At 49.3% G+C, this 26,246-nt stretch overlaps 1 protein-coding gene across 1 annotated transcript in view; it reads right to left on the bottom strand.

Moving 5' to 3' along the window:
- Positions 1-7,901: 7,901 nt before the first annotated feature.
- Positions 7,902-26,246, bottom strand: part of LOC149434131 (uncharacterized) — an 89,164-nt gene continuing 70,819 nt past the window's right edge. The window contains exons 7-10 of the mRNA XM_089664068.1: positions 24,500-24,631; positions 24,192-24,311; positions 13,813-15,429; positions 7,902-11,569 (exon numbers count right to left, since the gene is read on the bottom strand). Coding sequence (XP_089520194.1) covers positions 7,902-11,569; positions 13,813-15,429; positions 24,192-24,311; positions 24,500-24,631 — 5,537 coding nt within the window. The remainder of the gene's footprint in view (positions 11,570-13,812; positions 15,430-24,191; positions 24,312-24,499; positions 24,632-26,246) is intronic.

A 26,246-nucleotide genomic window follows, 5' to 3' on the forward strand; every position in this document is an offset into this window, starting at 1 on the left:
GAATGAAGACTTGCCGAGCCATTACCGGCCAGGATTAATACCCCCCCCGGGGAGTGCAAACCATGACCAGCCAGGATTAATACCCCCCCGGGGAGTGCAAACCATGACCAGCCAGGATTAATACCCCCCCGGGGAGTGCAAACCATGACCAGCCAGGATTAATACCCCCCCGGGGAGTGCAAACCATTACCAGCCAGGCTTTATACCCCCCAGGGGGTGCAAACCATTACCAGCCAGGCTTTATCCCCCCCGGGGAGTGCAAACCATTACCAGCCAGGCTTTATACCCCCCAGGGGGTGCAAACCATTACCAGCCAGGATTTATACCCCCCAGGGGGTGCAAACCAATTACCAGCCAGGATTTATACCCCCCAGGGGGTGCAAACCATTACCAGCCAGGATTAATACCCCCCCCCCCGGGGAGTGCGAACCATTACCAGCCAGGCTTTAACCCCCCCCCGGGGAGTGCGAACCATTACCAGCCAGGCTTTATACCCCCCCGGGAGTGCAAACCATTACCAGCCAGGCTTTATACCCCCCGGGGAGTGCAAACCATTACCAGCCAGGCTTTATACCCCCCAGGGGGTGCAAACCATTACCAGCCAGGCTTTATACCCCCCGGGGAGTGCAAACCATTACCAGCCAGGCTTTATACCCCTTGGTGTGATCAGATGCTGTTAAGGGTAGAGGAGAAAACTAGACCCCAGATCTCTCAGTTAAGGGTACTTGTCACCGCCTATTGTTATTATAAAGGGATGTTTACAATTCTTGTCATAACAATAAAGGTGATACAAAAAAAAAAAATGGATGGTGAAAATTAAAATAGCCCCGGACCCGGCATTCACTACATCCGCTCGCCCCGGACCCGGCATTCACTACATCCGCTCGCCCCGGACCCGGCATTCACTACATCCGCTCGCCCCGGACCCGGCATTCACTACATCCGCTCGCCCCGGACCCGGCATTCACTACATCCGCTCGCCCCGGACCCGGCATTCACTACATCCGCTCGCCCCGGACCCGGCATTCACTACATCCGCTCGCCCCGGACCCGGCATTCACTACATCCGCTCGCCCCGGACCCGGCATTCACTACATCCGCTCGCCCCGGACCCGGCATTCACTACATCCGCTCGCCCCGGACCCGGCATTCACTACATCCGCTCGCCCCGGACCCGGCATTCACTACATCCGCTCTCCCCGGACCCGGCATTCACTACATCCGCTCTCCCCGGACCCGGCATTCACTACATCCGCTCTCCCCGGACCCGGCATTCACTACATCCGCTCTCCCCGGACCTGGCATTCACTACATCCGCTCTCCCCGGACCCGGCATTCACTACATCCGCTCTCCCCGGACCCGGCATTCACTACATCCGCTCTCCCCGGACCCGGCATTCACTACATCCGCTCTCCCCGGACCCGGCATTCACTACATCCGCTCTCCCCGGACCCGGCATTCACTACATCCGCTCTCCCCGGACCCGGCATTCACTACATCCGCTCTCCCCGGACCCGGCATTCACTACATCCGCTCTCCCCGGACCCCGCATTCACTACATCCGCTCGCCCCGGACCCGGCATTCACTACATCCGCTCGCCCCGGACCCGGCATTCACTACATCCGCTCTCCCCGGACATGGCATTCACTACATCAGCTCTCCACGGACCCGGCATTCACTACATCCGCTCTCCCCGGACCCGGCATTCACTACATCCGCTCTCCCCGGACCCCGCATTCACTACATCCGCTCTCCCCGGACCCCGCATTCACTATATCCGCTCTCCCCGGACCCCGCATTCACTATATCCGCTCTCCCCGGACCCCGCATTCACTATATCCGCTCTCCCCGGACCCCGCATTCACTATATCCGCTCTCCCCGGACCCCGCATTCACTATATCCGCTCTCCCCGGACCCCGCATTCACTATATCCGCTCTCCCCGGACCCCGCATTCACTATATCCGCTCTCCCACAGTACACAGAACATGGAAATGCAATTATTTTGGTAAATATAAACTGCCAAATCCCTTTTCTCATCAGCAGTTAGAGCAGTCTTGTGACTTCTATCAGTGTCCAGCAGAGCACTGATTAATGCTTGGGGAAGTTTTATTTCTGCTCTAGGAGGATGCAGAACCCCTGACCTCTGTCTGGACAGTGCCGATTGGCCCTGTGCTGATCACATGCACTCTCCCAAGAAAAAAAACCCTCTAGCAACACACACCAAACTGAGCATGTGCAGAGTGTCTCCACATGATATGTCTTATCAGGAGATAAGAGGTGGGGGACACTAGATGAAGGGGAGAATCAGAGAAGACAGGATCAAACAGCATTTTTACACAATGCAGAGGGTTAACCCCTTAGGTCCCACAGTGAGTATAACCAGCATTCTTTGCTGCATCTACAGACTGATTGTACTGTTGGGGGTTTAGTAACACTTTAAAGTCCTATACCATTCCCCTCTATACTGGAATTTATTTTCGGTGTCCTTTTGGAGAGATTGTATCAACAGAAACCTCTATCCCGACTCCCTCACCCTCCAAAAAACACGACTATTGACAGTTGTAGATCGTTCCTCTAAAGTTTAGCAGTGAACTTCTCAGGACGGATCAGTAAATAATATATAAAGATTTGTTCTTTGTGACCGAGTCGTCCAATCAGCTGACCAGGAAGTGAAACGGGCTCAGCATTCCTCCCAAAAATCCCCACCAGTTCTGCAGCGTCCTGAATGGGACCGGCCTGTTCACATGAATTACACCGCCTAACCTTTTACGGAGCCTTAGAGCGTGTTTCCTTCAGATGGGGGGGGGGAAAGTTTAAAACCGGCGCTTTCCAAACCACTGTGGAATACCCCCCCCCCACAATGAAAGTCCCATTTATAAAATGTCACTGGACAAATGTGGTATTTAAATCTTTCTTCAGTTCCTTCGCCGTAGCTCTCGGATATGAACTCGAAGACTTTACCGCCAGGGGCTGCCGTAGAGGAAGCGACATGAACAAAGCGTCTCGGGAAAAACGATGCGAAACGGAATTAAAATGCAGGCCGGTTCACAAATGTGCCGGGGGGGGGGGGGGCGGGGGGGGCATTGGGATCTGCAAGAACTGAAGAGCCTTGCAACCGAATATCGAGGAGGATGAAGGTTGGTGAAGAAGCACCAAGTCCTCTTCAGTCTATCATGAATGCTGCTGCCAGACTCATCCACCTTACTAACCGTTCTGTATCTGCCACCCCTCTCTGCCAATCCCTCCACTGGCCTCCACCCCTCTCTGAATGGAGGCCAGTGAAGGGATTGGCAGAGAGGGGTGGACACTCAGTGTCCTCCATCTCTTTCTGCCAATCCCTCCACTAAGCATCCTCCATCCCTCTCTGCCAATCCCTCCACTAAGCGTCCTCCATCCCTGCCAATCCCTCCACTGGCCTCCACTCAGTATCCTCCATCCCTCTTTGCCAATCCCTCCACTGGCCTCCATCCCTCTCTGCCAATCCCTCCACTAAGCATCCTCCATCCCTCTCTGCCAATCCCACCACTGGCCTCCATCCCTCTCTGCCAATCCCTCCACTCAGCGTCCTCCATCCCTCTCTGCCAATCCCTCCACTGGCCTCCATCCCTCTCTGCCAATCCCTCCACTCAGCATCCTCCATCCCACTCTGCCAATCCCTCCACTGGCCTCCACCCCTCTCTGCCAATCACTCCACTGGCCTCCACTCAGTGTCCTCCATCCCTCTCTGCCAATCCCTCCACTAAGTGTCCTCCATCCCTCTCTGCCAATCCCTCCACTCAGCATCCTCCATCCCTCTCTGCCAATCCCTCCACTAAGTGTCCTCTATCCCTCTCTGCCAATCCCTCCACTAAGTGTCCTCTATCCCTCTCTGCCAATCCCTCCACTAAGTGTCCTCTATCCCTCTCTGCCAATCCCTCCACTAAGCGTCCTCCATCCCTCTCTGCCAATCCCTCCACTGGCTTCCCATTGCCCAACAGATGAAAATCAAAACATTAATAACATATAAAAAACATTTATAACTCCGCACCCAATTACATCACCAATTTTGTCTCCAAATATCACCCAAACCATACTCTCCACTCCTCGCACCACCACCTGCTCTCTAGCTCCCTTGTCTCCTCCAGGGACTTCTCCAGAGCTTCCCCCATCCTCTGGATCTACCCCAATTTATCAGACTATCACCTACTCTGCTCACTTTTAGGCGATCTCTGAAAACCGATCTCTTCAGGGAAGTCTATCCTGCCCTCAGCTAATAATGGAATCTTCTACTCTTCCAACCAGTCCATCCCCCACAGTTACTACCTTTTGTACCACTAGCCCCTCCCTCTTAGATTGCAAGCTCCCAGGATCAGGGACCTCCTATCCCTCTTGTATTGAACTGTATTGTTGCTGTATTGTCTCCCTTTATATTGTGAAGTGCTGAGCAAACTGTTGGCGCCATAAATCCTGTATAATAATAATAATATATATAAATCCTGTATAATAATAATAATAATAGCCCACAAGTGCCTCATGCTATAAAGAACGTTCGCATAAAATGTTTGTTTTTTTTTTCATCTATTTGCTGTGATCATAAATGGCCAAAGGCAGTACAAGGTCATGTCAGACCATCTCCTTCAGAGTAATGAGCTTCTCCAAGAAGCTTCATTCATGCTCCATCCACAAAAGTACGACTCCAAAGTAGCGCGATTTCGAGTGCAACTTTCATGCAACTTTACACACTCTGGCACTCAAGTCGCAAGAAAGTCACATCGGGACAGTAGTGCAGGAAACCTTTTCAAAGTCACTGCGTCTTTAAATCACCTAGATTGGAACGGGTGCCATTGAAATCAATGGGCTGCGACTTGTCATGCAAATTTATGGGTCCAAAGTCACGACAAGCCGCACTTGTGTGAACGGTGCCTAAAGCTCATATAAAAGGCATTTGATGCACTATATGGCCAAAAGCTTGTGGACTCAATGCCCTCATATGTACGCTACATTAGACAAATGTGTCTGGCACCCCTCCAAGTGGGGTTCAGGGGTCTCCATTCGAAGGATCCTGTTAATACTACAGCCTACCAGATGATTGTGTGCTTCCAACCTTGTGGAGCTGGCTGTAGGATAAGCCCTTCTGCACAAAGACATGATTTGACCAGCTTGGTGTGGAGGAACGTGTGGAGGAACGTGTGGAGGAACGTGTGGAGCTTGGTGTGGAGCTTGGTGTGGAGGAACGTGTGGAGGAACGTGTGGAGGAACGTGTGGAGCTTGGTGTGGAGCTTGGTGTGGAGCTTGGTGTGGAGCTTGGTGTGGAGCTTGGTGTGGAGGAACGTGTGGAGGAACGTGTGGAGGAACGTGTGGAGGAACGTGTGGAGCTTGGTGTGGAGCTTGGTGTGGAGCTTGGTGTGGAGCTTGGTGTGGAGCTTGGTGTGGAGCTTGGTGTGGAGCTTGGTGTGGAGCTTGGTGTGGAGCTTGGTGTGGAGCTTGGTGTGGAGCTTGGTGTGGAGCTTGGTGTGGAGCTTGGTGTGGAGGAACGTGTGGAGGAACGTGTGGAGCTTGGTGTGGAGGAACGTGTGGAGCTTGGTGTGGAGGAACGTGTGGAGCTTGGTGTGGAGGAACGTGTGGAGCTTGGTGTGGAGGAACGTGTGGAGCTTGGTGTGGAGGAACGTGTGGAGGAACGTGTGGAGGAACGTGTGGAGGAACGTGTGGAGGAACGTGTGGAGGAACGTGTGGAGGAACGTGTGGAGGAACGTGTGGAGGAACGTGTGGAGGAACGTGTGGAGGAACGTGTAGAGCTTGGTGTGGAGGAACGTGTGGAGGAACGTGTGGAGGAACGTGTGGAGGAACGTGTGGAGGAACGTGTGGAGGAACGTGTGGAGGAACGTGTGGAGGAACGTGTGGAGGAACGTGTGGAGGAACGTGTGGAGGAACGTGTGGAGGAACGTGTGGAGGAACGTGTGGAGGAACGTGTGGAGGAACGTGTGGAGGAACGTGTGGAGGAACGTGTGGAGGAACGTGTGGAGGAACGTGTGGAGGAACGTGTGGAGGAACGTGTGGAGGAACGTGTGGAGGAACGTGTGGAGGAACGTGTGGAGGAACGTGTGGAGGAACGTGTGGAGGAACGTGTGGAGGAACTTGTGGAGGAACTTGTGGAGGAACTTGTGTGTCCTGCACAGAGCCCTGATCTCAACCCTACTGAGCATATCTGGGATGAAATGGAACACCAATTGTAAGCCAGATCTTCTCATGCAACATCACTGCCTGTCCTCACAAATGCATATTTTTGCTACAGGGGGAAAAAAATCCTACAGACGCTTCCAAATGGTGTTGAAAGACTTTACAGAAGAGCTGAGCCTTAACGAGTAAATCCATTTATGGGGGGGGGGGGGGGGGGGGAATTTAAAAAATATAAATAGTGGATCCAATTGCGACACAAGTCATGCTGTAATTCAATGTTATTAGAAATGAAATTTCCTTTTCAATCCACAGCTGCTGTCATTTTCTGTAAAATGTATTATAGCAACCTGGAGGCGTTCTATACCCAGATGGTATACAGAACTCCCCCCCCTAAGAATTTTCATTTCCTGCTTGTGTGATTGGCTCACTGATTTTCCCAGAAGTCTGCACTAAGATACAAGTCAATTTGTTGCATCCCCTGCAACAAAAAAAAAAATTCACATTTTCTGGTGAGATACTACCAAAGGAAAAATCACATCTAAAAAAGGATGCAGACTCTGCCACTTTCCTCATTAGAGCCCTGAAAGTGAAGCAGCTGATTGGTAATTATAAAACCACTCCCATTCACACTGCACATGGAAACAGAAACAAACAGCTATTTCTTCAGAATAACAAAAGGCAAGAATCTGCAACAAAGTTTGTTAAAGTGGTTGTAAACCTCAGACATGAAATATGAACAAAGCACATCCCTCTATAATGTGTGCTTATCTCAATCCAGAGGTCTAAGTGTCATTCCTGTCTGCTGCCTTCTGTGCATCAGTCACTTTTGACAAGTTTTCCTGACACCAAGATTAAAAAAAAAAAAAAAAAAAAAAAAAAAAAAAGGTGACAGGGAAGGGCACAGTCTGATTGACAGCCTCTTTCTGTTCCTGTGAAGGTGGGCGTGTCCCTTCCCCCCAATCAGCTCTCAGAGCTCTCTGTAACGTCAGCTCCCACCCCCTGCCTTTTTTTTTTTTTTTTAGAGCTGGGAGGTCCTGTGTAAAATCAGCATTTTTAATGGATGTAGGGGACAAATGGATGTAGATAAAAAGGTACAACTTATGTAGGATTTGTTTAATCTCTGTGCATCATCTGAGGCCAGTCACTTCACTGGGTATATGGAAGAGTTTAGGGCCACTTCAAAACCCCTGCCATGTACATAGATTACCCAGAAGGGAATGTTTTTTCCTCAACAAAAGTGGAGTTACTCTTTAAGGGAAGAAGAAGGATGTTGTAATGGGTTGCCCAACAAGGTCGAAGGTGTGAAGTTACCCACAAACCTACGGCCATACAGCTCAAGTTCACTACAATGTACAAGTAATAAACGTTTGGCTTTTTTTTAGGGCCAAGTTCAAGATCAATTCCCATGCAGAGTAAGAATTGCGAACACTGCAAATCAATAGAAAATGGTCAACCAAAGCAAGCTATTAGTAGGCAAATCATGCAAACCACAAGCAGGTTTCGAACTTCCCTAAACCGGGGCTCAACAGAGCGGACTGTCAAGAAGGTACAACCAGCCGTGCTACCCACATCCGGAACACAGCACACAACTATAAATATCTTTTAAAAATGATGATACTACCTGGAATTCGACCAACACTTTACAAAATCCTGTGCAAAATCAAATTTTGTAAACTACTTCACGGCAAGGATTTCCAACTCAACCAAGAAAATTAGAATTGTGCCACACACACAAGCAGTATTACTGGCAGAAGCCGCCAAACGCCATGCCACCGCAGTGAGGAAGCCATGCTGGGCGGTCCACAACTCCACTCATTAGGAAGAACACACCTTTGTCTGGTCTCTGCTCGTTTATCTTGGTGTCCTTTGGTGACCTAGGCTTGTCCACCTCCGTGCTAGAAGCTCTGGGTGATGGAGCAACACCTCGAGACTTTGTTGGCCTCATGTACCCTTTAACAGCTTCAGGGACTTTTGCTTTCTCTTCAGTCTTGGCACTCTTTAGTTGCGCTCTCTCTGAAGATGGTTCCTTCTTCGGAGCAGAGACTGCGGTCTTCAGTTTGGTTCTGGAAGTATGTGTGGCCTCGCCATTCACATGTTTACGTGTAGAAGGTGACATTTTAGCAGGAACTGCTTGTAGAGAACTCTCACTACATGCAGCCAGAGGGGCACCCTGGATTTGGGGTTCTTTTACAGGCAACTCTGTTTTGTTTCCATGCAGTTCAGTTTTGTTGGGGGCAATTTGATTATTTTCCGTCTGTTTTCTACCTGAGTCAACCTGCTTAGACGTTTCTGTAGAACTAGATGCTTGCTTTTGAAGTGGCACTTCAGCGGCATTATCAGAGGTGGCACACTCTGCCATCTTCAATGTGTCAACACTGGGAGAGTGCAAGAGTGAAGCTGGCGGTTGTGCAACTTCTCCTCGAACATTAACATCCCCCTCGGGAAATCCCAGAGCAGCTTTCACTGAACAATCAGCCTCACCATGCTGGCTGTTAGACTGGAGCTTTTCAAGTACATTATCGGCCCCTGTAAATTCCGTGCCCTTCATTTCTCTGAATGAGCCAGCTTGATGCGATAATCCAGATTCAGAAGCCGACTTCAGCTCTTTGTTATCGTTAGAAACCCCACATGTTGGAGCCTCATCCTTTAAAATCTCTTCAACGGATGACTGTGGCTCCGAACATACCATGAGCTCTTTGTCATCTTTAGCAGTTTTGCGTGTCAGAGCTTCATCCTTTGACAAATCCTGAACTGATGTATGAGAGATGGGATCTACCCTAGCCTCTGGGCCATCTTTATCCCCTTCACCTGTCAGAATGAGGACCTTTGGCAACTCTTGAACTGATGTATGAGAGATGGGATCTACCCTAGCCTCTGGGCCATCTTTATCCCCTTCACCTGTCAGAATGAGGACCTTTGGCAACTCTTGAACTGATGTATGAGAGATGGGATCTACCCTAGCTTCTGGGCCATCTTTATCCCCTTCACCTCTCAGAGTGAGGACCTTTGGCAACTCTTGAACTGATAACCCTGAATGAACCCTGGATTCTTTGTCATCTTTAGCAACACCAGTCTCGTCCTTCTTTATCAAACTTGTAGGGGAGGACTGGGAGACTGGATCTCTCGAAGACTCTTTGGTATCTCTAGCTACTTCACTTGCAGTGTCAGCTTTTGACAACTCTTGAGCTAATGACTGGACCACTGTGTCTATCCTGGGCTCTAAAGCTATATTCAGTGGTTCTGTTATATCTTGCTTGGGCTTCACTTTTTCCTCGGGTACAGGTACATCCGAGGTTAGGGTTAGGATATCGTTAGTCAGCTGGTCCAATAAATCAAACTCTTGGGACTTTATCTGAAGTTCTTCGTTTTGAGGACTATCTGAGATAGGAGGAAGACTGGCACTGCCATTTTCTAGCAGAGGAACAGTTAGTTCCTTCGGCTTTGCATCTTGGTCTGGACATGAGGCCATCACTGATACTGGTGCCACTTCAACACTAGTAATAAGACCATTGTCTTGTGAAGTGGGTAACACTGGGCTATCCTTTTTTTCTGAACTGTGTGGTCGCTTTAAAGAACCACGTTCTACTTTTTTAGTGGTTACAGCGTTTGTCTCTTTGGGTTTGTAACTTGGTTCTGTATAACCAGCACCAAAGTTCTGATCACCTACATCATCCGCTCCCAGGAAACCTGCACTGCTCGCTTTAGCTTTACCTCTCTTGTTTTTGGTTTGTCTGTCATTCCCATTACTCTTGCCCTTTCTAGAGGATGAAACTTGCTGGTCCCTTGGCACAACAGTGTCTGCTATATTATCAATCTCTGACCCAACATTAGGTTCTGGTAAAAGATCTTTAATGCCCTCGGCTGTTTTACATTTATTTTCTGGAGTGGACTGACCCACATCTGGTTCTGCACTTCCTAATATTAATGCTAGCTCAGGTTCTTTGACATCTGAAGATACACCAAGAATCTTTTGGTTATCTACTATGCTTACGGTGCTCTCCAAGGTTGGCTTGGCTTCCCCTAGGTCTAAGGTAGGTCCGTGAACATCGTCAATCTTTATTTTATTCACCACAGGGGTGTCCTTAACATCTAGCGTATTCGCCACCAATGGGAGCGCCTTGTCTGTTTTCATTTGTTCCTCTTTTGCAGCAGAACCCCCTACATCTTTATCACTTAAAAGTTGACAGGTACCAGATGGAAGTAGTTCTACACTGTCAGAGCTCTTGCTACTTTGATCTTGCTTTTGTTTTGGTCTGTGATTAGATACCTTTTGTTTAGGAAACAGTTTCTCCTCTCCTGGCACTTCTGTAGGGAGTGGCTGCTCCTTCCTATGGGAAACCTCTTCATCTAACAGAATATCGACTGGGATATTTTTGTATTCTGGTTTGGAGTCAAAGACACCATATTCTGTTGGCCACTGTTTAATATCTGCTGGGTGTCCAGCAAGAGAACGGTCCCCCACCCGCTTGTCTCTCTTTTTTGGCTTGTCCCATTTCATGCCAGATGCCAGGAAGGGCCTTTCAACCTCTAAAACAGGAAAACCAGTTCCCAGTTTTTCCCCTGACCAGTAATCTGCCTCTAAAAACAACGGTTCTTCTTTATAACGATATCCCGCTTTCCTTTGCCCACTGTGAGCTTTCTCACTCTGTGCTTGTTCTCTGGAAGGATTACTGACTGCAAATTCAGGATTGAAGTACGGACATTTAGAAACATCTGCGTCAGCTAATCCAAATATAGCATCCACGGAGGTCTCAGGTTTCCTGTGTTCTCCAGTCTGAAATGGCTGTGGTTTGAAAAGCAGCTTATCAACTTGGTCACCATTTGAGGTCTCAGGTGGTAGTAATGGGTAGTTAATGTTTTTCAATGGTGGCTTTACGTTCTCAGGAGAGTACTCGGTCACCACATTGTCCTCGAGGTTAGCAGCATCTGCTATCCTATCAATTACAGGACTAACAAGGGGCAGTAAGCAGCTTGGAGCAGTTTCCTTAAAACCCAGAGGCTGACTGGGAACTTCCTTTGTTAAAATTGGGTCCACAGTCATGGTTTGTTGGTTAGCATCAGCAGGCCAAGACTCCTGGGAAGTCTTTGGCAACTCCTCTTCACCAAACTCCGACTCTTTAGGGTAAAAGTTTTTTCTTTGCTTAGGTTTCTTTTTCTTTCTCCTCATCTGGACCCCTTCGGGATCTCCTGCTTCCCTAGCAGCTTCCTGACGACTCTCCATGATATCACGAGCTTTCTTATGCAACGCTTTGGTTCTAGAGGCCAAAGAATGGGAGGATTCCGCTGGAGGAAGGTTTGTGTTATTGCCAGTAAAGCCAGGCTCAGGAAGGTCATCTGACACTGGAACTAATGTAGTCTTCCCTTTGCCTGGCCCGGGTGCCCTCGTTTTAGGGGTTTGCTTTAAAGGTGCTGCAGATACAACAGGGATAGGTGAGGTTTTCCACACTGGCCTACTTCCATGTTGAACATTAGAATTAGATACCTTAACTCCATACTACCGTTACACGCCTTGAACTCCTAAATACAGTAAGAATACCTAACCAAGCCAGTCTGGTGCATGAAAAACAATTCCCTGTTATCTACATGGGTCATTCAGACTCTTTGGACCGACGAGGAAAAAAATTAAAGTGCATTCTGATCAGAATTTAAAATCTTAGTTACCTAGGTATTTTAACCCCTTCACGCCGGCGCCTCCTGGCCCTTTAAGGGTTTCAGAAGCCGGGAGGCGGGGTTTAGGATCATGTGACCGACGTGACACGCCGTCAAGGTGGTCACATGATCAGGAAAGGTCCCAATCGAAAGAGGAGATTGGGACCTTTCCGTAGGTACCGGGCAAGTGTGCTGGGAGCGCACAGGGCACACGCTCTCAGCACATACGTTCTTTTTTAATAGAACGCAAATATGCGGCCGCTCAGATGCTGGGAGGCCGCACATTTGCGTTCGGCCCGCGTGAAGAGGTTAACCATACCCACCTTACTAATACTGATTTCAATCATACTTACCTAGGTGAATGCAACATCGATCAGATGCTGCATCGGTCCCCCGCCGGTTCGAAGGGGCGTGAAATGAGCCATCAGAAAACGCTGATCACTCAGTTCTCCTCCCTGAGCAGAGATCGTGGAATATCAGTCACTGCTGTCTGCTCTGCACCCCAGCACTCACTGGAGCCATCGGCTGTGGAGGGGGCGTGAGTGGCTGAGCCAAGTGCCGGTCCAGACATTTGTAAATAATAAACCTTTCTAGTGTCAGTGAAAATATTTCAAAAACCCCAAAAATTATTCATCGAAGTTCTGATTCATAATCACCGTGTATCTCCAAGAATGCCGTATACCTCCAAAAGAAAAAAAAAAAAAAACTGGATAGTGTATTATCCTCAATATATAACAGTGATTAAATCATATTTAAATCCAAAAAAAAGTTTTTGTGCAAACAAAACCGTGAAAACACATTTTTGGGGTTTTGGAAATATTTTCACTGACACTAGAAAGGTTTATTAATTTACAATTTTGGACTTTCAAGGGTGAAAGTGGGACTTTTTAAGTGTCAAAATATAGGGTGTTTATTATATCACAGCTTATTATAGATATAATTTTGGATACCGATTTTTATATCGCATTTGGGTGGATCCCGAATGTTAAAGTCGGGATCGTTCCCCAGCACGGAGCGGCTGAGCGATGTCAGCAGACAGCGGACTTTAGCCCACCGTCGGCTGAAACCGAGTCAGAGAACAAACTATGTTCCTGTGATCCATAGGGGAAGTACAGCCAAACTTTGGCTGTACGTCTCCTTTAAATATGAACTCCAGGCGGGTATAAATACAAAGCTAATGCACCTCTGCATTAAAATGTGTTTTTCAAATGAAAGTGAAAAAACCGGAATTTGACCTGGTATCTACTTCCCGCACAGTAGAGCTCAGGCTGAGCATAACTCCACCCAATTACGCAGGGTATACACCTCGAGTTTTTGTTTGACCCGATTAACGACGTCACCAATCCACCTCTCCACCTCCTCCGATCAGAGAGCGCTTTGTATTCATTCAGCAAATGCAAAGCATTCTATAAATGGCGCCCATGAGGAGTGGCCGTCCTTGTGTGTTCAAAAAGCAGCAGGCCGGCAGCTCAACGTGGGGACCTGGACGCTAGTGGAGATCGCTGTAGTAGCGGGGTGGTCTACTACAATGATCTCAAGCCTCCAGGGCATCAGGAAAGTATAGTATATTCATAGTCACATTGGTCCAAGTTGCGACAATGTAAATAAGAATAAAAAACCCCATACCTGGAATCCTTTAGTTAATAAAATCCGAACCAAATATATTAAGGGTTTGAAAGTAAAGAATAAAAAATACATAAAACCAGATTAAAGGATAATGGTTTAAATTTTCTTGGGTTTAGATTTATTTAGATGTGAAAACCGTTTGGGCGCTTTTTCAAATACATTTTTTTTTGCCAAGAAAAAAAAAAAAAAAAATCAGAACAGAAGACCTAACCACAAAAAGATTTGTGAGCACACCAGACATCAGAAAAGATTTCAGCAAATCTCCCTACACCCCAGAAAATAAGGATAAATAAAGCCCACATGAGAAGTCTATATCAACAAATCACAGAATAATAAGCATAGACTCCACTTTCTTAGAAGAACACAGCGAGCCTTACCTGTCTCAGTGGGCTGTTCGGACTGTTGAGGTTCATCCTTTGTGCCAGCTGAAACTTCCTCTGTCTGTTGAGTCTTGGGGGAAGCTAGAGCCTCTGCTGGTGTATGTTGAGAAAGCAAAGTGGTTTCTTCTGCAGAGACTTCTGGCTTAGCAGAAACTGTAATCTTTGTCTGAGGAGGCGTGAGAGGCTCCAGTTGGGTCTGGGCAACAGGAGAGGCGGGAGGCTGCAGTTGGGTCTGGGCCACAGGAGAGGCGGGAGGCTGCAGTTGGGTCTGGGCCACAGGAGAGGCGGGAGGCTGCAGTTGGGTCTGGGCCACAGGAGAGGCGGGAGGCTGCAGTTGGGTCTGGGCCACAGGAGAGGCGGGAGGCTCCAGTTGGGTCTGGGCAACAGGAGAGGCGGGAGGCTCCAGTTGGGTCTGGGCAACAGGAGAGGCGGGAGGCTCCAGCTGGGTCTGAGCCACAGGAGAGGCGGGAGGCTCCAGCTGGGTCTGGGCCACAGGAGAGGCGGGAGGCTCCAGCTGGGTCTGGGCCACAGGAGAGGCGGGAGGCTCCAGTTGGGTCTGGGCCACAGGAGAGGCGGGAGGCTCCAGCTGGGTCGGGGCAACAGGAGAAGCGGGAAGCTCCAGCTGGGTCGGGGCAACAGGAGAAGCGGGAAGCTCCAGCTGGGTCGGGGCAACAGGAGAAGCGGGAAGCTCCAGCTGGGTCGGGGCAACAGGAGAAGCGGGAAGCTCCAGCTGGGTCGGGGCAACAGGAGAAGCGGGAAGCTCCAGCTGGGTCGGGGCAACAGGAGAAGCGGGAAGCTCCAGCTGGGTCGGGGCAACAGGAGAAGCGGGAAGCTCCAGCTGGGTCTGGGCTACAGGAGAGGCGGGAGGCTCCAGCTGGGTCTGGGCTACAGGAGAGGCGGGAGGCTCCAGCTGGGTCTGGGCTACAGGAGAGGCGGGAGGCTCCAGCTGGGTCTGGGCTACAGGAGAGGCGGGAGGCTCCAGCTGGGTCTGGGCTACAGGAGAGGCGGGAGGCTCCAGCTGGGTCTGGGCTACAGGAGAGGCGGGAGGCTCCAGCTGGGTCTGGGCTACAGGAGAGGCGGGAGGCTCCAGCTGGGTCTGGGCTACAGGAGAGGCGGGAGGCTCCAGCTGGGTCTGGGCTACAGGAGAGGCAGGCTCTACCACAGCCTGAGCAACAGCAGAGGAAGGGGGCTCTACCCCAGCCTGCACAGAAGAGGCAGGGGGAAAAATTGGAGGCGCTTTCTCAGCTTGTGTTGCAGGAGGCTCTGTCTCACCTACAAAAGTGACCAGGGACAATGGGAACTCAGCAGTAGCCTCATCCAAATTCTGAGCAGCAGAGAAGGTAGGAGGCTCTGCTTCAATCAATGCAGCAGGGGGCACTGGGAACTCTTCCTGGGTGTCAGCAGCAGCGGTAACTTCTTGGCTTGCCTGGAAAGCAGACGGGAACTGTTCTCTCTCTATAGCATCCCCAAGTGGTTCATTCTCCACTGGAGCAGTTTCTTCAGAAGATATTAGATCTTCTACAATCCCATGTGCAAAACATTCAGAAGATGCAGGAGAATCCTCAATGGAGCTAGAAGATCCTTCTTGTGTTGTAACCTCCTGGCTTCGGTCCCCTATAGAATGAAAAATAATAAATAAATTGCAGTCAATACCAAAAACTATTATAAAAGTGAGCATAAACAACACAAAAGGATTCAGAAAGCCAAACTGTACAAAATACAACTGTTGATGAAAACACTAATATTTAATTATTTTATTATTATTATACAGGATTTATGGTGCCAACAGTTTGCTCAGCGCTGTACAATTACAATACATTTCAGTACAGAAGGAATAGGAGGGCCCGGCTCGTGGAGCTTACAGTCTAAAGGAAGGGGGGAGGTGATACAAAAGGTGATAGCTGCGGGGGATGATCTGGTGGAGGTGATTCAAGTACAATTCTTAGGTGGAGTTGGGGTAGGCTTCCCTGAAGAAGTGTTTTCAAAAATCGCCTAAAGGCATACAGGGTGGGGGCTGACCGGACATGCTGTGGTAGGGAGTTCCAGTGGATGGGAGAGGCTCTGGAGAAGTCCTGGAGGCGAGCGTGGGAGGAGGTGATGAGGGAGCTAGAGAGAAGGATATCATGGGAGGAGCGGAGTGGGCGATATCTGTGGATGAGGTTGGTGATGTAGCCGGGGGCAGTGTTGTGGATGGCTTTGTAAGCTGTGGTTAGTATTTTGAACTTTATACGTTGGGTTAGTGGAAGCCAGTGGAGGGATTGGCAGAGAGGGGCAGCAGTCGCTGATCAGTTGGTAAGGTGTATGAGTCTAGCAGCAGTCGCTGTTCGGTTGGTAAGGTGTATGAGTCTAGCAGCAGTCGCTGATCGGTTGGTAAGGTGTATGAGTCTAGCAGCAGTTGCTGATCGGTTGGTAAGGTGTATGAGTCTAGCAGCAGTAGCTGATCGGTCGGTAAGGTGGAGGAGTCTAGCAGCAGTCACTGATCGGTTGGTAAGGTGGAGGAGTCTAGCAGCAGTCGCTGATCGGTTGGTAAGGTGGATGAGTCTGGCAGCAGTCGCTGATCGGTTGGTAAGGTGTATGAGTCTAGCAGCAGTCGCTGATCGGTTGGTAAGGTGTATGAGTCTAGCAGCAGTCGCTGATCGGTTGGTAAGGTGTATGAGTCTAGCAGCAGTAGCTGATCGGTCGGTAAGGTGGAGGAGTCTAGCAGCAGTCGCTGATCGGTCGGTAAGGTGTATGAGTCTAGTAGCAGTCACTGATCGGTTGGTAAGGTGGAGGAGTCTAGCAGCAGTCGCTGATCGGTTGGTAAGGTGGATGAGTCTAGTAGCAGTCGCTGATCGGTTGGTAAGGTGTAGGAGTCTAGCAGCAGCATTCATAATAGACTGAAGGGGAGATAGCCTGTGTAAAGGTAGACCAGTGAGGAGGGAGTTGCAGTAATCGAGGCAGGATATAACCAATGCGTGGATAAGTTGTTTTGTGGTGTCATTGGTCAGGAAGGGGCGGATTTTGGAAATGTTCCGGAGGTTGAGGCGGCAGGATTTAGCCAGTGATTGGATGTGGGACCCAAAGGAGAGGTCAGAGTCTAGGATTACGCCTACACCCTGGCATGAGGGGAAGGACCAATGGTTATGCTGTTGATCTCAATGGTAAAGTCGTGGGTGGGGGATCGGGGGGGGGAGGAAATATTACAGCTCGGTTTTTTAAAGATAGAGTTTAAGGTAGTGATGTGATATCCATGCTGATATGTCGCTTAGTAGATTTGTGATATGTGAGGAGATTGAGGGGGTGAGCTGGGGAGTGGAGAGATAGATCTGGGTGTCATCAGCATAGAGGTGGTATTGGAAGCCATGGGAGGTTATCAGTTGGCCCAGGGAGGAGGTATAGAGAGAGAGAAAAGGAGGGGCCCAAGGACAGAACCTTGGGGTACCCAAACAGAAAGAGGGAGAGGAGCGGAGGAGGAGGAGTTGTATGTGATGCTGAAAGTGCACTGAGAAAGGTAAGAGGAGAACCAGGAGAGAACACAGTCACGGAGGCCGATGGAGTGGAGTGTAGTGAGGAGGAGCGGGTGATCGACTGTGTTGAAGGCAGAGGAAAGGTCAAGGAGTATGAATATGGAGTAATGGCCGTTGGTTGGGATGAGTATGGAGTAATGGCCGTTGGTTGGGGTGAGTATGGAGTAATAGCCGTTGGTTGGGGTGAGTATGGAGTAACGGCCGTTGGTTGGGGTGAGTATGGAGTAATGGCCGTTGGTTGGGGTGAGTATGGAGTAATGGCCGTTGGTTGGGGTGAGTATGGAGTAATGGCCGTTGGTTGGGGTGAGTATGGAGTAATGGCCGTTGGTTGGGGTGAGTATGGAGTAATGGCCGTTGGTTGGGGTGAGTATGGAGTAATGGCCGTTGGTTGGGGTGAGTATGGAGTAATGGCCGTTGGTTGGGGTGAGTATGGAGTAATGGCCGTTGGTTGGGGCGAGTATGGAGTAATGACCATTGGTTGGGATAAGTATGGAGTAATGACCATTGGTTGGGATGAGTATGGAGTAATGGCCGTTGGTTGGGGTGAGTATGGAGTAATGGCCGTTGGTTGGGATGAGTATGGAGTAATGGACGTTGGTTTTAGCAGTTAGTAGGTCATTAGTGAGTTTTAGTAGCGCAGTTTCTGTGGAATGTTGTGGATGGAAGTCAGACTGTCGGGGATCAAGAAGGTTGTTGTCAGTGAGGTAGCAGTTTATACGTTTGTGAACAAGGTGCTCGAGAGGATTGGAGGCAAATAGGAGCAGGGAGATGGGTCTTAAGTTATTCAAACAGGTGGGGTCCAGCAAGGGTTTTTTTGAGTATGGGGGTAACCAATGCATGTTTGAGTGGGGAGGGAAAGGTGCCCATGGAGAGAGAGGTTGAAGATGTGGGTTAGAGAGTTTAGGATAGAGCAGGAAGGAGGCTACAACAGTCGTGAGGGGACAGGATCCAGGGGACAGGTGGTGACGTGGGCCTTGGAAAGGAGTTCGGTAACTTCCTTGGTGGTAACAGGGTCGAAGGAGGAGAGTGTTGAGTTTGGTGTTGGGCCTGGTATGTTGGTTAGAGGAGGAATTTAATTGTGTGAGTGTCTCATCTTTGAGCCCACTGCTGGCATGCATTCAGTGTCAGAGGGAGGATCAGTACCCCATTGTTGATGTCAGTACAATCAGTCTATACAGTGAAGGAAATGTGTACTTGCTCCCCGGCTGATGTTCAATTTTCGCCCCTCACACAGAAATGATCGGTCTAACAATGGAATGTTCGGTGTAACACTGAGAGACAGAATACAACAACAAATTCAGCAGAAATGCGTCTAACAAATGATGACTGATGAGGGAAAGAACGATTTGATCCCATTCACAAAACATGACTTAGTACTTGGTGGCAAATCCCTTGTTGGCAATCATAGAGGTCAGAGGTTTCCCGGAGTTAGCCCCCAGGTTTGCACACATCTCAGGAGGGATTTTGGCCCACTCCTCTTGGCAGATCCTCTCCAAGTCATTAAGATTTGGTGGCTGATGTTTGGCAACTCGAACTTTCAGCTCCCTCCATGGATTTTCAATCAGATTAAGGTCTGGAGACTGGCTAGGCCACTCCAGGACCTTAAAGTGCTTCTTCTTGAGCCGCTCCTTTGTTGCCTTGACCGTGTGTTTTGGGTCATTGAAAATGGGTCGTGAATGGGTGTTCCAGCATGACAATGCCGTGGCTGAGGGAAAAAGGTTCTCACCCAAGATTTGACGGTACATTGCCCTGTCCATCGTCCCTTTGATGCGGTGCAGTTGTCCTGTCACCTTAGAAGAAAAACACCCCCAAAGCAGAATGTTTCCACCATCAAGTATCACAGTTGGGATGGTGTCTTGGGGTCATAGGCAGCGCTCCTCCTCCTCCAAACACGGCGAGTTGAGTTGATGCCAAAGAGCTGGATTTTGGTCTCATTTGACCAAAACACTTTCCACCAGTCCTCCTCTGCATCATTCAGATGTTCAGTGGCAGACTTCAGACGGGCCTGGACATGTGCTTTCTTGAGCAGAGGGACCTTGCGGGCACTGCAGGATTTCAGTCCTTGTCGGCGTAGTGTGTTACCAATTGTTTTCTTGGTGACTGTGGTCCCAGCTGCCTGGAGATCATTGACAAGATCCTCACGTGTAGTTCTGGGATGATTCCTCCCTGTTCTCATGATCATTGACACTCCACGAGGTGAGATCTTGCATGGTGCACCAGTCCTAGGGAGACTGACACTTGTTTTGTGTTTCTTCCATTTGTGAATGATTGCACCAACTGTTGTCACCTTCTCACCAAGCTGCTTGGCCATAGTTTGGTAGCCCAGTCCAGCCTTGTGTAGGTCTACCATCTTGTCCCTGACATCCTTGCACATCTCTTTGGTCTTTGCCATGGTGGAGAGTTTGGAATCTGATGGTTTGATTGCTCCTGTGGACAGGTGTCTTTTATACAGGTAACACAATAAGATTAGCAGCACTCCCTTTAAGAGACTGCTTCTAATCTCAGCTTGTTACCTGTATGAGAGACACCTGGTAGCCAGAAATACTGCTGAATGATAGAGGATCAAATCCTTATTTCCCTCATGAACATGCAGATCAGTCATCATTTGTTAGACGCATTTCTGCTGAATTTGTTGTTGTATTCTGTCTCTCAGTGTTACAATACACCAAACATACCATTTTTAGACCGATCATTTCTTTGTGAGGGGCGAACATTCACCATCAGCCGGGGAGCAAATACACATTTCCTTCACTGTATATGCAGTAAAGCATGCTAGTTATACTCACTGTGGAACCTAAGGGGTTAATCCTCTGCATTGTGTAAAAAAGCCATTTGATCCTGACTTCTCTGATCCTGCCCTTGTTGAAATGTCCACGTCTTATCTCCTGATAAGACAGACTGAACCCTAGCCATTCTGCACATGCTCAGTTTAGTGTGTATTGCTAGAGAGGTTTTTTTTCTTGGGAAAGTGCATGTGATCAGCACAGGGCCAATCAATACTGTCCAGCAGAGGTCAGGAGTTCTGCATCCTCCCAGAGAACAAAATAAAAACCTACTCTTAGAGCTTTAACCAGTGCTCTGCTGGACACTGATAGAAGTCACAAGACTGCTATATACTGCTGATGAGGAAAGGTATTTAGCAGTTTATATTTACTAAAATAATTGTATTTCTATGTTCTGTTTACTGTGGGAGAGCGGATATAGTGAATGCCGGGTCCGGGGAGAGCGGATATAGTGAATGCCGGGTCCGGGGAGAGCGGATATAGTGAATGCCGGGTCCGGGGAGAGCGGATATAGTGAATGCCGGGTCCGGGGAGAGCGGATATAGTGAATGCCGGGTCCGGGGAGAGCGGATATAGTGAATGCCGGGTCCGGGGAGAGCGGATATAGTGAATGCCGGGTCCGGGGAGAGCGGATATAGTGAATGCCGGGTCCGGGGAGAGCGGATATAGTGAATGCCGGGTCCGGGGAGAGCGGATATAGTGAATGCCGGGTCCGGGGAGAGCGGATATAGTGAATGCCGGGTCCGGGGAGAGCGGATATAGTGAATGCCGGGTCCGGGGAGAGCGGATATAGTGAATGCCGGGTCCGGGGAGAGCGGATATAGTGAATGCCGGGTCCGGGGAGAGCGGATATAGTGAATGCCGGGTCCGGGGAGAGCGGATATAGTGAATGCCGGGTCCGGGGAGAGCGGATATAGTGAATGCCGGGTCCGGGGAGAGCGGATATAGTGAATGCCGGGTCCGGGGAGAGCGGATATAGTGAATGCCGGGTCCGGGGAGAGCGGATATAGTGAATGCCGGGTCCGGGGAGAGCGGATATAGTGAATGCCGGGTCCGGGGAGAGCGGATATAGTGAATGCCGGGTCCGGGGAGAGCGGATATAGTGAATGCCGGGTCCGGGGAGAGCGGATATAGTGAATGCCGGGTCCGGGGAGAGCGGATATAGTGAATGCCGGGTCCGGGGAGAGCGGATATAGTGAATGCAGGGTCCGGGGAGAGCGGATATAGTGAATGCAGGGTCTGGGGAGAGCGGATATAGTGAATACTGGGTCCGGGAAGACCGGATATAGTGAATGCGGGGTCCGGAGAGAGCGGATATAGTGAATGCCGGGTCCGGGGAGAGCGGATATAGTGAATGCCGGGTCCGGGGAGAGCGGATATAGTGAATGCCGGGTCCGGGGAGAGCGGATATAGTGAATGCCGGGTCCGGGGAGAGCGGATATAGTGAATGCAGGGTCCGGGGAGAGCGGATATAGTGAATACTGGGTCCGGGAAGACCGGATATAGTGAATGCGGGGTCCTGTAATAAGCTACAGGCTTGTAAATCAGTGACAATTCTAAGAGCCCCATCCTCTACATCACATTTGTCAAACACAAGGCCCAGGGGCCAAATCTGGCCCACCAGGCCAATTCATGTGGCCCTTGCTCCCCGGGACTATTTTTTGCCAGAACGTGGCAGAGTGGTGCAGAGGCCAAAACTGAGAAGGAGGGGTGGAAGGGAGATGTGGACAGCCTGTGAAAGAGCTGAACACTGGCAACCCTAATGCTGATGCAGCCTGCGACTAAAATGACTAATATTGTGCATGCAGCTACAGCCTACATGAGGGTTCTAAATTCAAGAAAGGGTAAGTGAGCGTAGCACCAATATATCCGCCAGCTGAAATAAGGTTAATCGGCAGTGCCACAGCGCCTGGCCACCGGCTTCAGTGCCACAGCGCCTGGCCACCGGCTTCAGTGCCACAGCGCCTGGCCACCGGCTTCAGTGCCACAGCGCCTGGCCACCGGCTTCAGTGCCACAGCGCCTGGCCACCGGCTTCAGTGCCACAGCGCCTGGCCACCGGCTTCAGTCCAAAAGCGCCTGGCCACCGGCTTCAGTCCAAAAGCACCTCCCACTGACTTGACCAGTATTCAAGTTTTATTAAATTTTATATACATGTAATTCTTTTTCTGTCCAATTGTGTCATTTTCAATGAAAGGTAATTTTTAAGTTACTGGATTGTATTTTTTAAATTCATAATCATTTAAATTCATGATATTACTTAAAAAAGTTGAACACACACACACAATTTTTTTTTTATTTATTTATTTTTTTTTAAACTTCCCATTTTGGTTTCAGTCCAGAAATGTCATTTCTGTGCACCACTATATATGGATCCTTTCCACACCGTGTATGCAGGATGGGTATAAAAGGTGAGTGAGGGAACATTTTTATAGGCTACGTTCACCTTTAAGTGAAAAAAAAAAAAAAATGCACATATTTTTGCAGGGGGAAAAGGGGGGGGGGGTTTGGGCAGGGGCGGAGGTGCATTTTATTTAGGCTTGCAAAGCATTGCACCAACAATTAGTGACTGGCGGGTGCAATGACAGGCTCCTGCACGCTCTCCCTCCAGCTGTTGGAATCTGCATCCATGGCTATCCAATGGCAGGTCTCCCATGAGCAGTAACATGCAATCCGCTGTGGGAGCCATCAACCTCCTGTTGCTTTCAATGGGCTTTCTGCCTGCAGCCAATTGCCGGGATCCCCTGCTGGGTCTCCCACATCTCAACCTGACTAGTTCTATTCACCAGTGTGAATGGGGCCTAGAAACATATGGACTCCAAGCATCACTTCCTCTATAGAATTCATTGACTTCTCAATACCTTCTGAGCAGCACTCAAAACATATAAAAGCAGCCAAGTGCAGGCTGTCCCCCCCACATTGCACTTCTGTCCATACTCAGAGTGCTGGGCTTGTAGCCTATTCTGATGATGACTTCGACACCACCACCTACTCCTCCACCACCACCACCAACTACTCCTCCACCACCACCACCACCTACTCCTCCACCACCACCACCAACTACTCCTCCACCACCACCACCACCACCAACTACTCCTCCACCACCACCACCACCAACTACTCCTCCACCACCACCACCACCAACTACTCCTCCACCACCACCACCACCAACTACTCCTCCACCACCACCACCACCACCTCCACCACCACCACCACCACCACCTACTCCACCACCACCACCACCTACTCCACCACCACCACCTACTCCACCACCACCACCACCTACTCCACCACCACCACCTACTCCACCACCACCACCTACTCCACCACCACCACCTACTCCACCACCACCACCTACTCCACCACCACCACCTACTCCACCACCACCACCTACTCCACCACCACCACCTACTCCACCACCACCACCTACTCCACCACCACCACCACCTACTCCACCACCACCTACTCCACCACCACCACCACCTACTCCACCACCACCACCACCTACTCCACCACCACCACCACCTACTCCACCACCACCACCACCGATTTAGATGAGGACTAAGAGTCCGGTGATTATCTGCTCCTGTCCTAATAAATCTTGCTAGCTTTGGAATGTGCGCACACTGGAAGAGACTCACACTGACACACATAAGTGTGATGCAAACATCACGTGAGAGCAGCATAAGCATTATATTAGTCTTTGATTGGTCACTTTACATGAAAACAATCTTCTCCAGAATATAGGCGTGATCTCGGCTGAGGTCTTATCTCTAGAAAGAAATATTCCTTTGTTCTCAAGTTCATTCGATGGGAGTGGTTGCTGAGCAGACTTTTCTTGAGCAAGGATTACCAAGTACCACAAAGCCCAGCAGGCAAAAAATATACACACACACACATATATATATATATATTTTCATACAAAAGATTTAGAAATATAAAAAAGTATAAAAGTATATATGTATAAAATGTATAGAAATATGTATATATTCAACAGGAAACCAAATAGGCATTTACCATATCCATCACACCACCACCTACACCACCCACCACCACCTACCCTACCACCACCACCACCACCACACTCACCTTGGTGTTCCTGAGGAGCAGTCTCAGGGTCCAGGAACGAGGCTTTATCTGCTTCAAGACTCTGTGCGTCTACAGAAAGGTACTCCGGAGCCTCATCTGACTCTTCAAACTCAAAATCGCCTGTGAAAACACCATTTATTGCTCATGAATGAAAGGGTCTGGAAAGTCCACCCACAACGCCCATAGAAACCACAATATTGGATATTATTACATATTGGATTGTCTCTCAATAGAAATAAGAGTTCTCCATGCACAGGCCTCCACCATTCATAGAGCAAACATTAATCTGCAGCTGACATTTCTCTTACATGTCTCATGCTCCTGCAGCTGCTGATCCAGCAATCCAGGTAGAAGCTGGCTCTCTGTGACCGCCTGACAATCCGAGACCGAAGCGTCAAACAGCAAATCCTCCGCCTGCAAAGGATGCAGATCTCCAAGATCTGCAACAGGAAAAAAAGTTCATAATTAAAAGAGACCCGGCTATCAACTTGCATGGTTGTCCTACCCGGTAAGGGCTTGTTCCTGTGTGTGGGAAGGACTGTTCCTCTGAAAAGTGATCTGTGCGCACATCGCTTTTCAGGTGTTTGACAGGTCGCCTCTTCACTGTCCAATTTAACCCTACAATTGCTATACTGCTGCCCCACAATCATGCGGTTATGGAGTGGCCCCATAGATTTCCATTACGGATTACAGCGACGTGTTGTGTAATGTGGAACTTCGATCTCTCAAATCGGTAGTGACAATTTTTAACCCTTCTGCTGTTAGCGATAGATAGAAAAGTATATTATATTTACATGGTTCACCCACTTGACAACCGCACTATAGAAGAATGACGGCTACAACACGGTTGTCCAGTCCTAGGAGGGTGTCATAGGACGTCCTCCCACTCGCCCCCGGCGATCTCTGTGATCGCTGTGTTCTACAGCTGATCATGTGATGTGTTAAAAGGCCAATCACAGCGGCCTTTTACCACGTGATCAGCCGTGTCCAATGGCACAGCATATCACCGGTAAATGCAGTTGCCGGTTATCGGCTGCACTTTCCTCACGATGTCACAAAGTGAGGAAAGTAAAGCCGATAACCAGCAATTGTCAGAGAATGGATCAGCACCAATAATCAGTGCCCTGCAGTGCCACCCACCTGTGCCCTGCAGTGCCACCCACCTGTGCCCTGCAGTGCCACCCACCTGTGCCCTGCAGTGCCACCCACCTGTGCCCTGCAGTGCCACCCACCTGTGCCCTGCAGTGCAGCCATTCAGTGCCACCCAGCAGTGCCCATCATTGTTGCATATCTGTGCAGCATCATCAGTGCCGCCAAATCAACGCACATCAGTAAAGAAGAAAAAATACCAGTTTGCTAAATTTTATAATAGAAACAAAGAAACGTTTTTTTTCTTCAATTTTCTTGCTTTTTTTTGTTTGTAGCACAAAAAATAAACCCCCCAGCGGTGATTCAATACCACCAAAAGAAATCTCTATTTGTGTGAAAAAAATTAAACACATTTCATATGGGTTCAGTGTCGCATGACCGCGCAATTGTCAAAGTGCAACAGTGTTGAAAGCTGAAAGTTAGTCAGGGCAGAAAGTGCCTGGTAGGCGAGGGGTTAAACTTTTTTCTTTTTTTTTTACAATTCTTCAGTTACTTCCTGCTATTCAGGCCTAGGCAAATGATGTCATACTTCCTAGGCGTCTCCAGGAGGGGTTCTCTCAGCTAAGCACACTCTCTCCTCTCTGCATGAGCTAGGGGCAGATGGTATCCAGGAGGTAAATGCTACATAAAATATTCCGCCCTTACTCAAGATGGCCACGGCTAGAAATGCTGGGGGGTTCAAAGTGATAGGTCAGCAAAATAAAGCATGTAGGCATGGATGGCTGGGGGAATTCGCTTTGAATAAAAATGAATTAAATAGCGTTTGTGGTGCTGAGACGCAGTGTAGTCCCGCTTTAAATTTTGCAGCAGTTGTGAAGCACAGCTGTATGTTAGCATTCAGGCAGGTGGTTGGTCACAGTTCTACCGCTTGGTTTTACTGCCCCCCGGCCACACGTGGGAACAAAA

The sequence above is a fragment of the Staurois parvus genome, unplaced genomic scaffold, assembly GCF_062004578.1.
Source record: "Staurois parvus isolate SC_StPar_1 unplaced genomic scaffold, SC_StPar_1.0 ptg001824l, whole genome shotgun sequence".
Lineage (NCBI taxonomy): Eukaryota > Metazoa > Chordata > Amphibia > Anura > Ranidae > Staurois > Staurois parvus.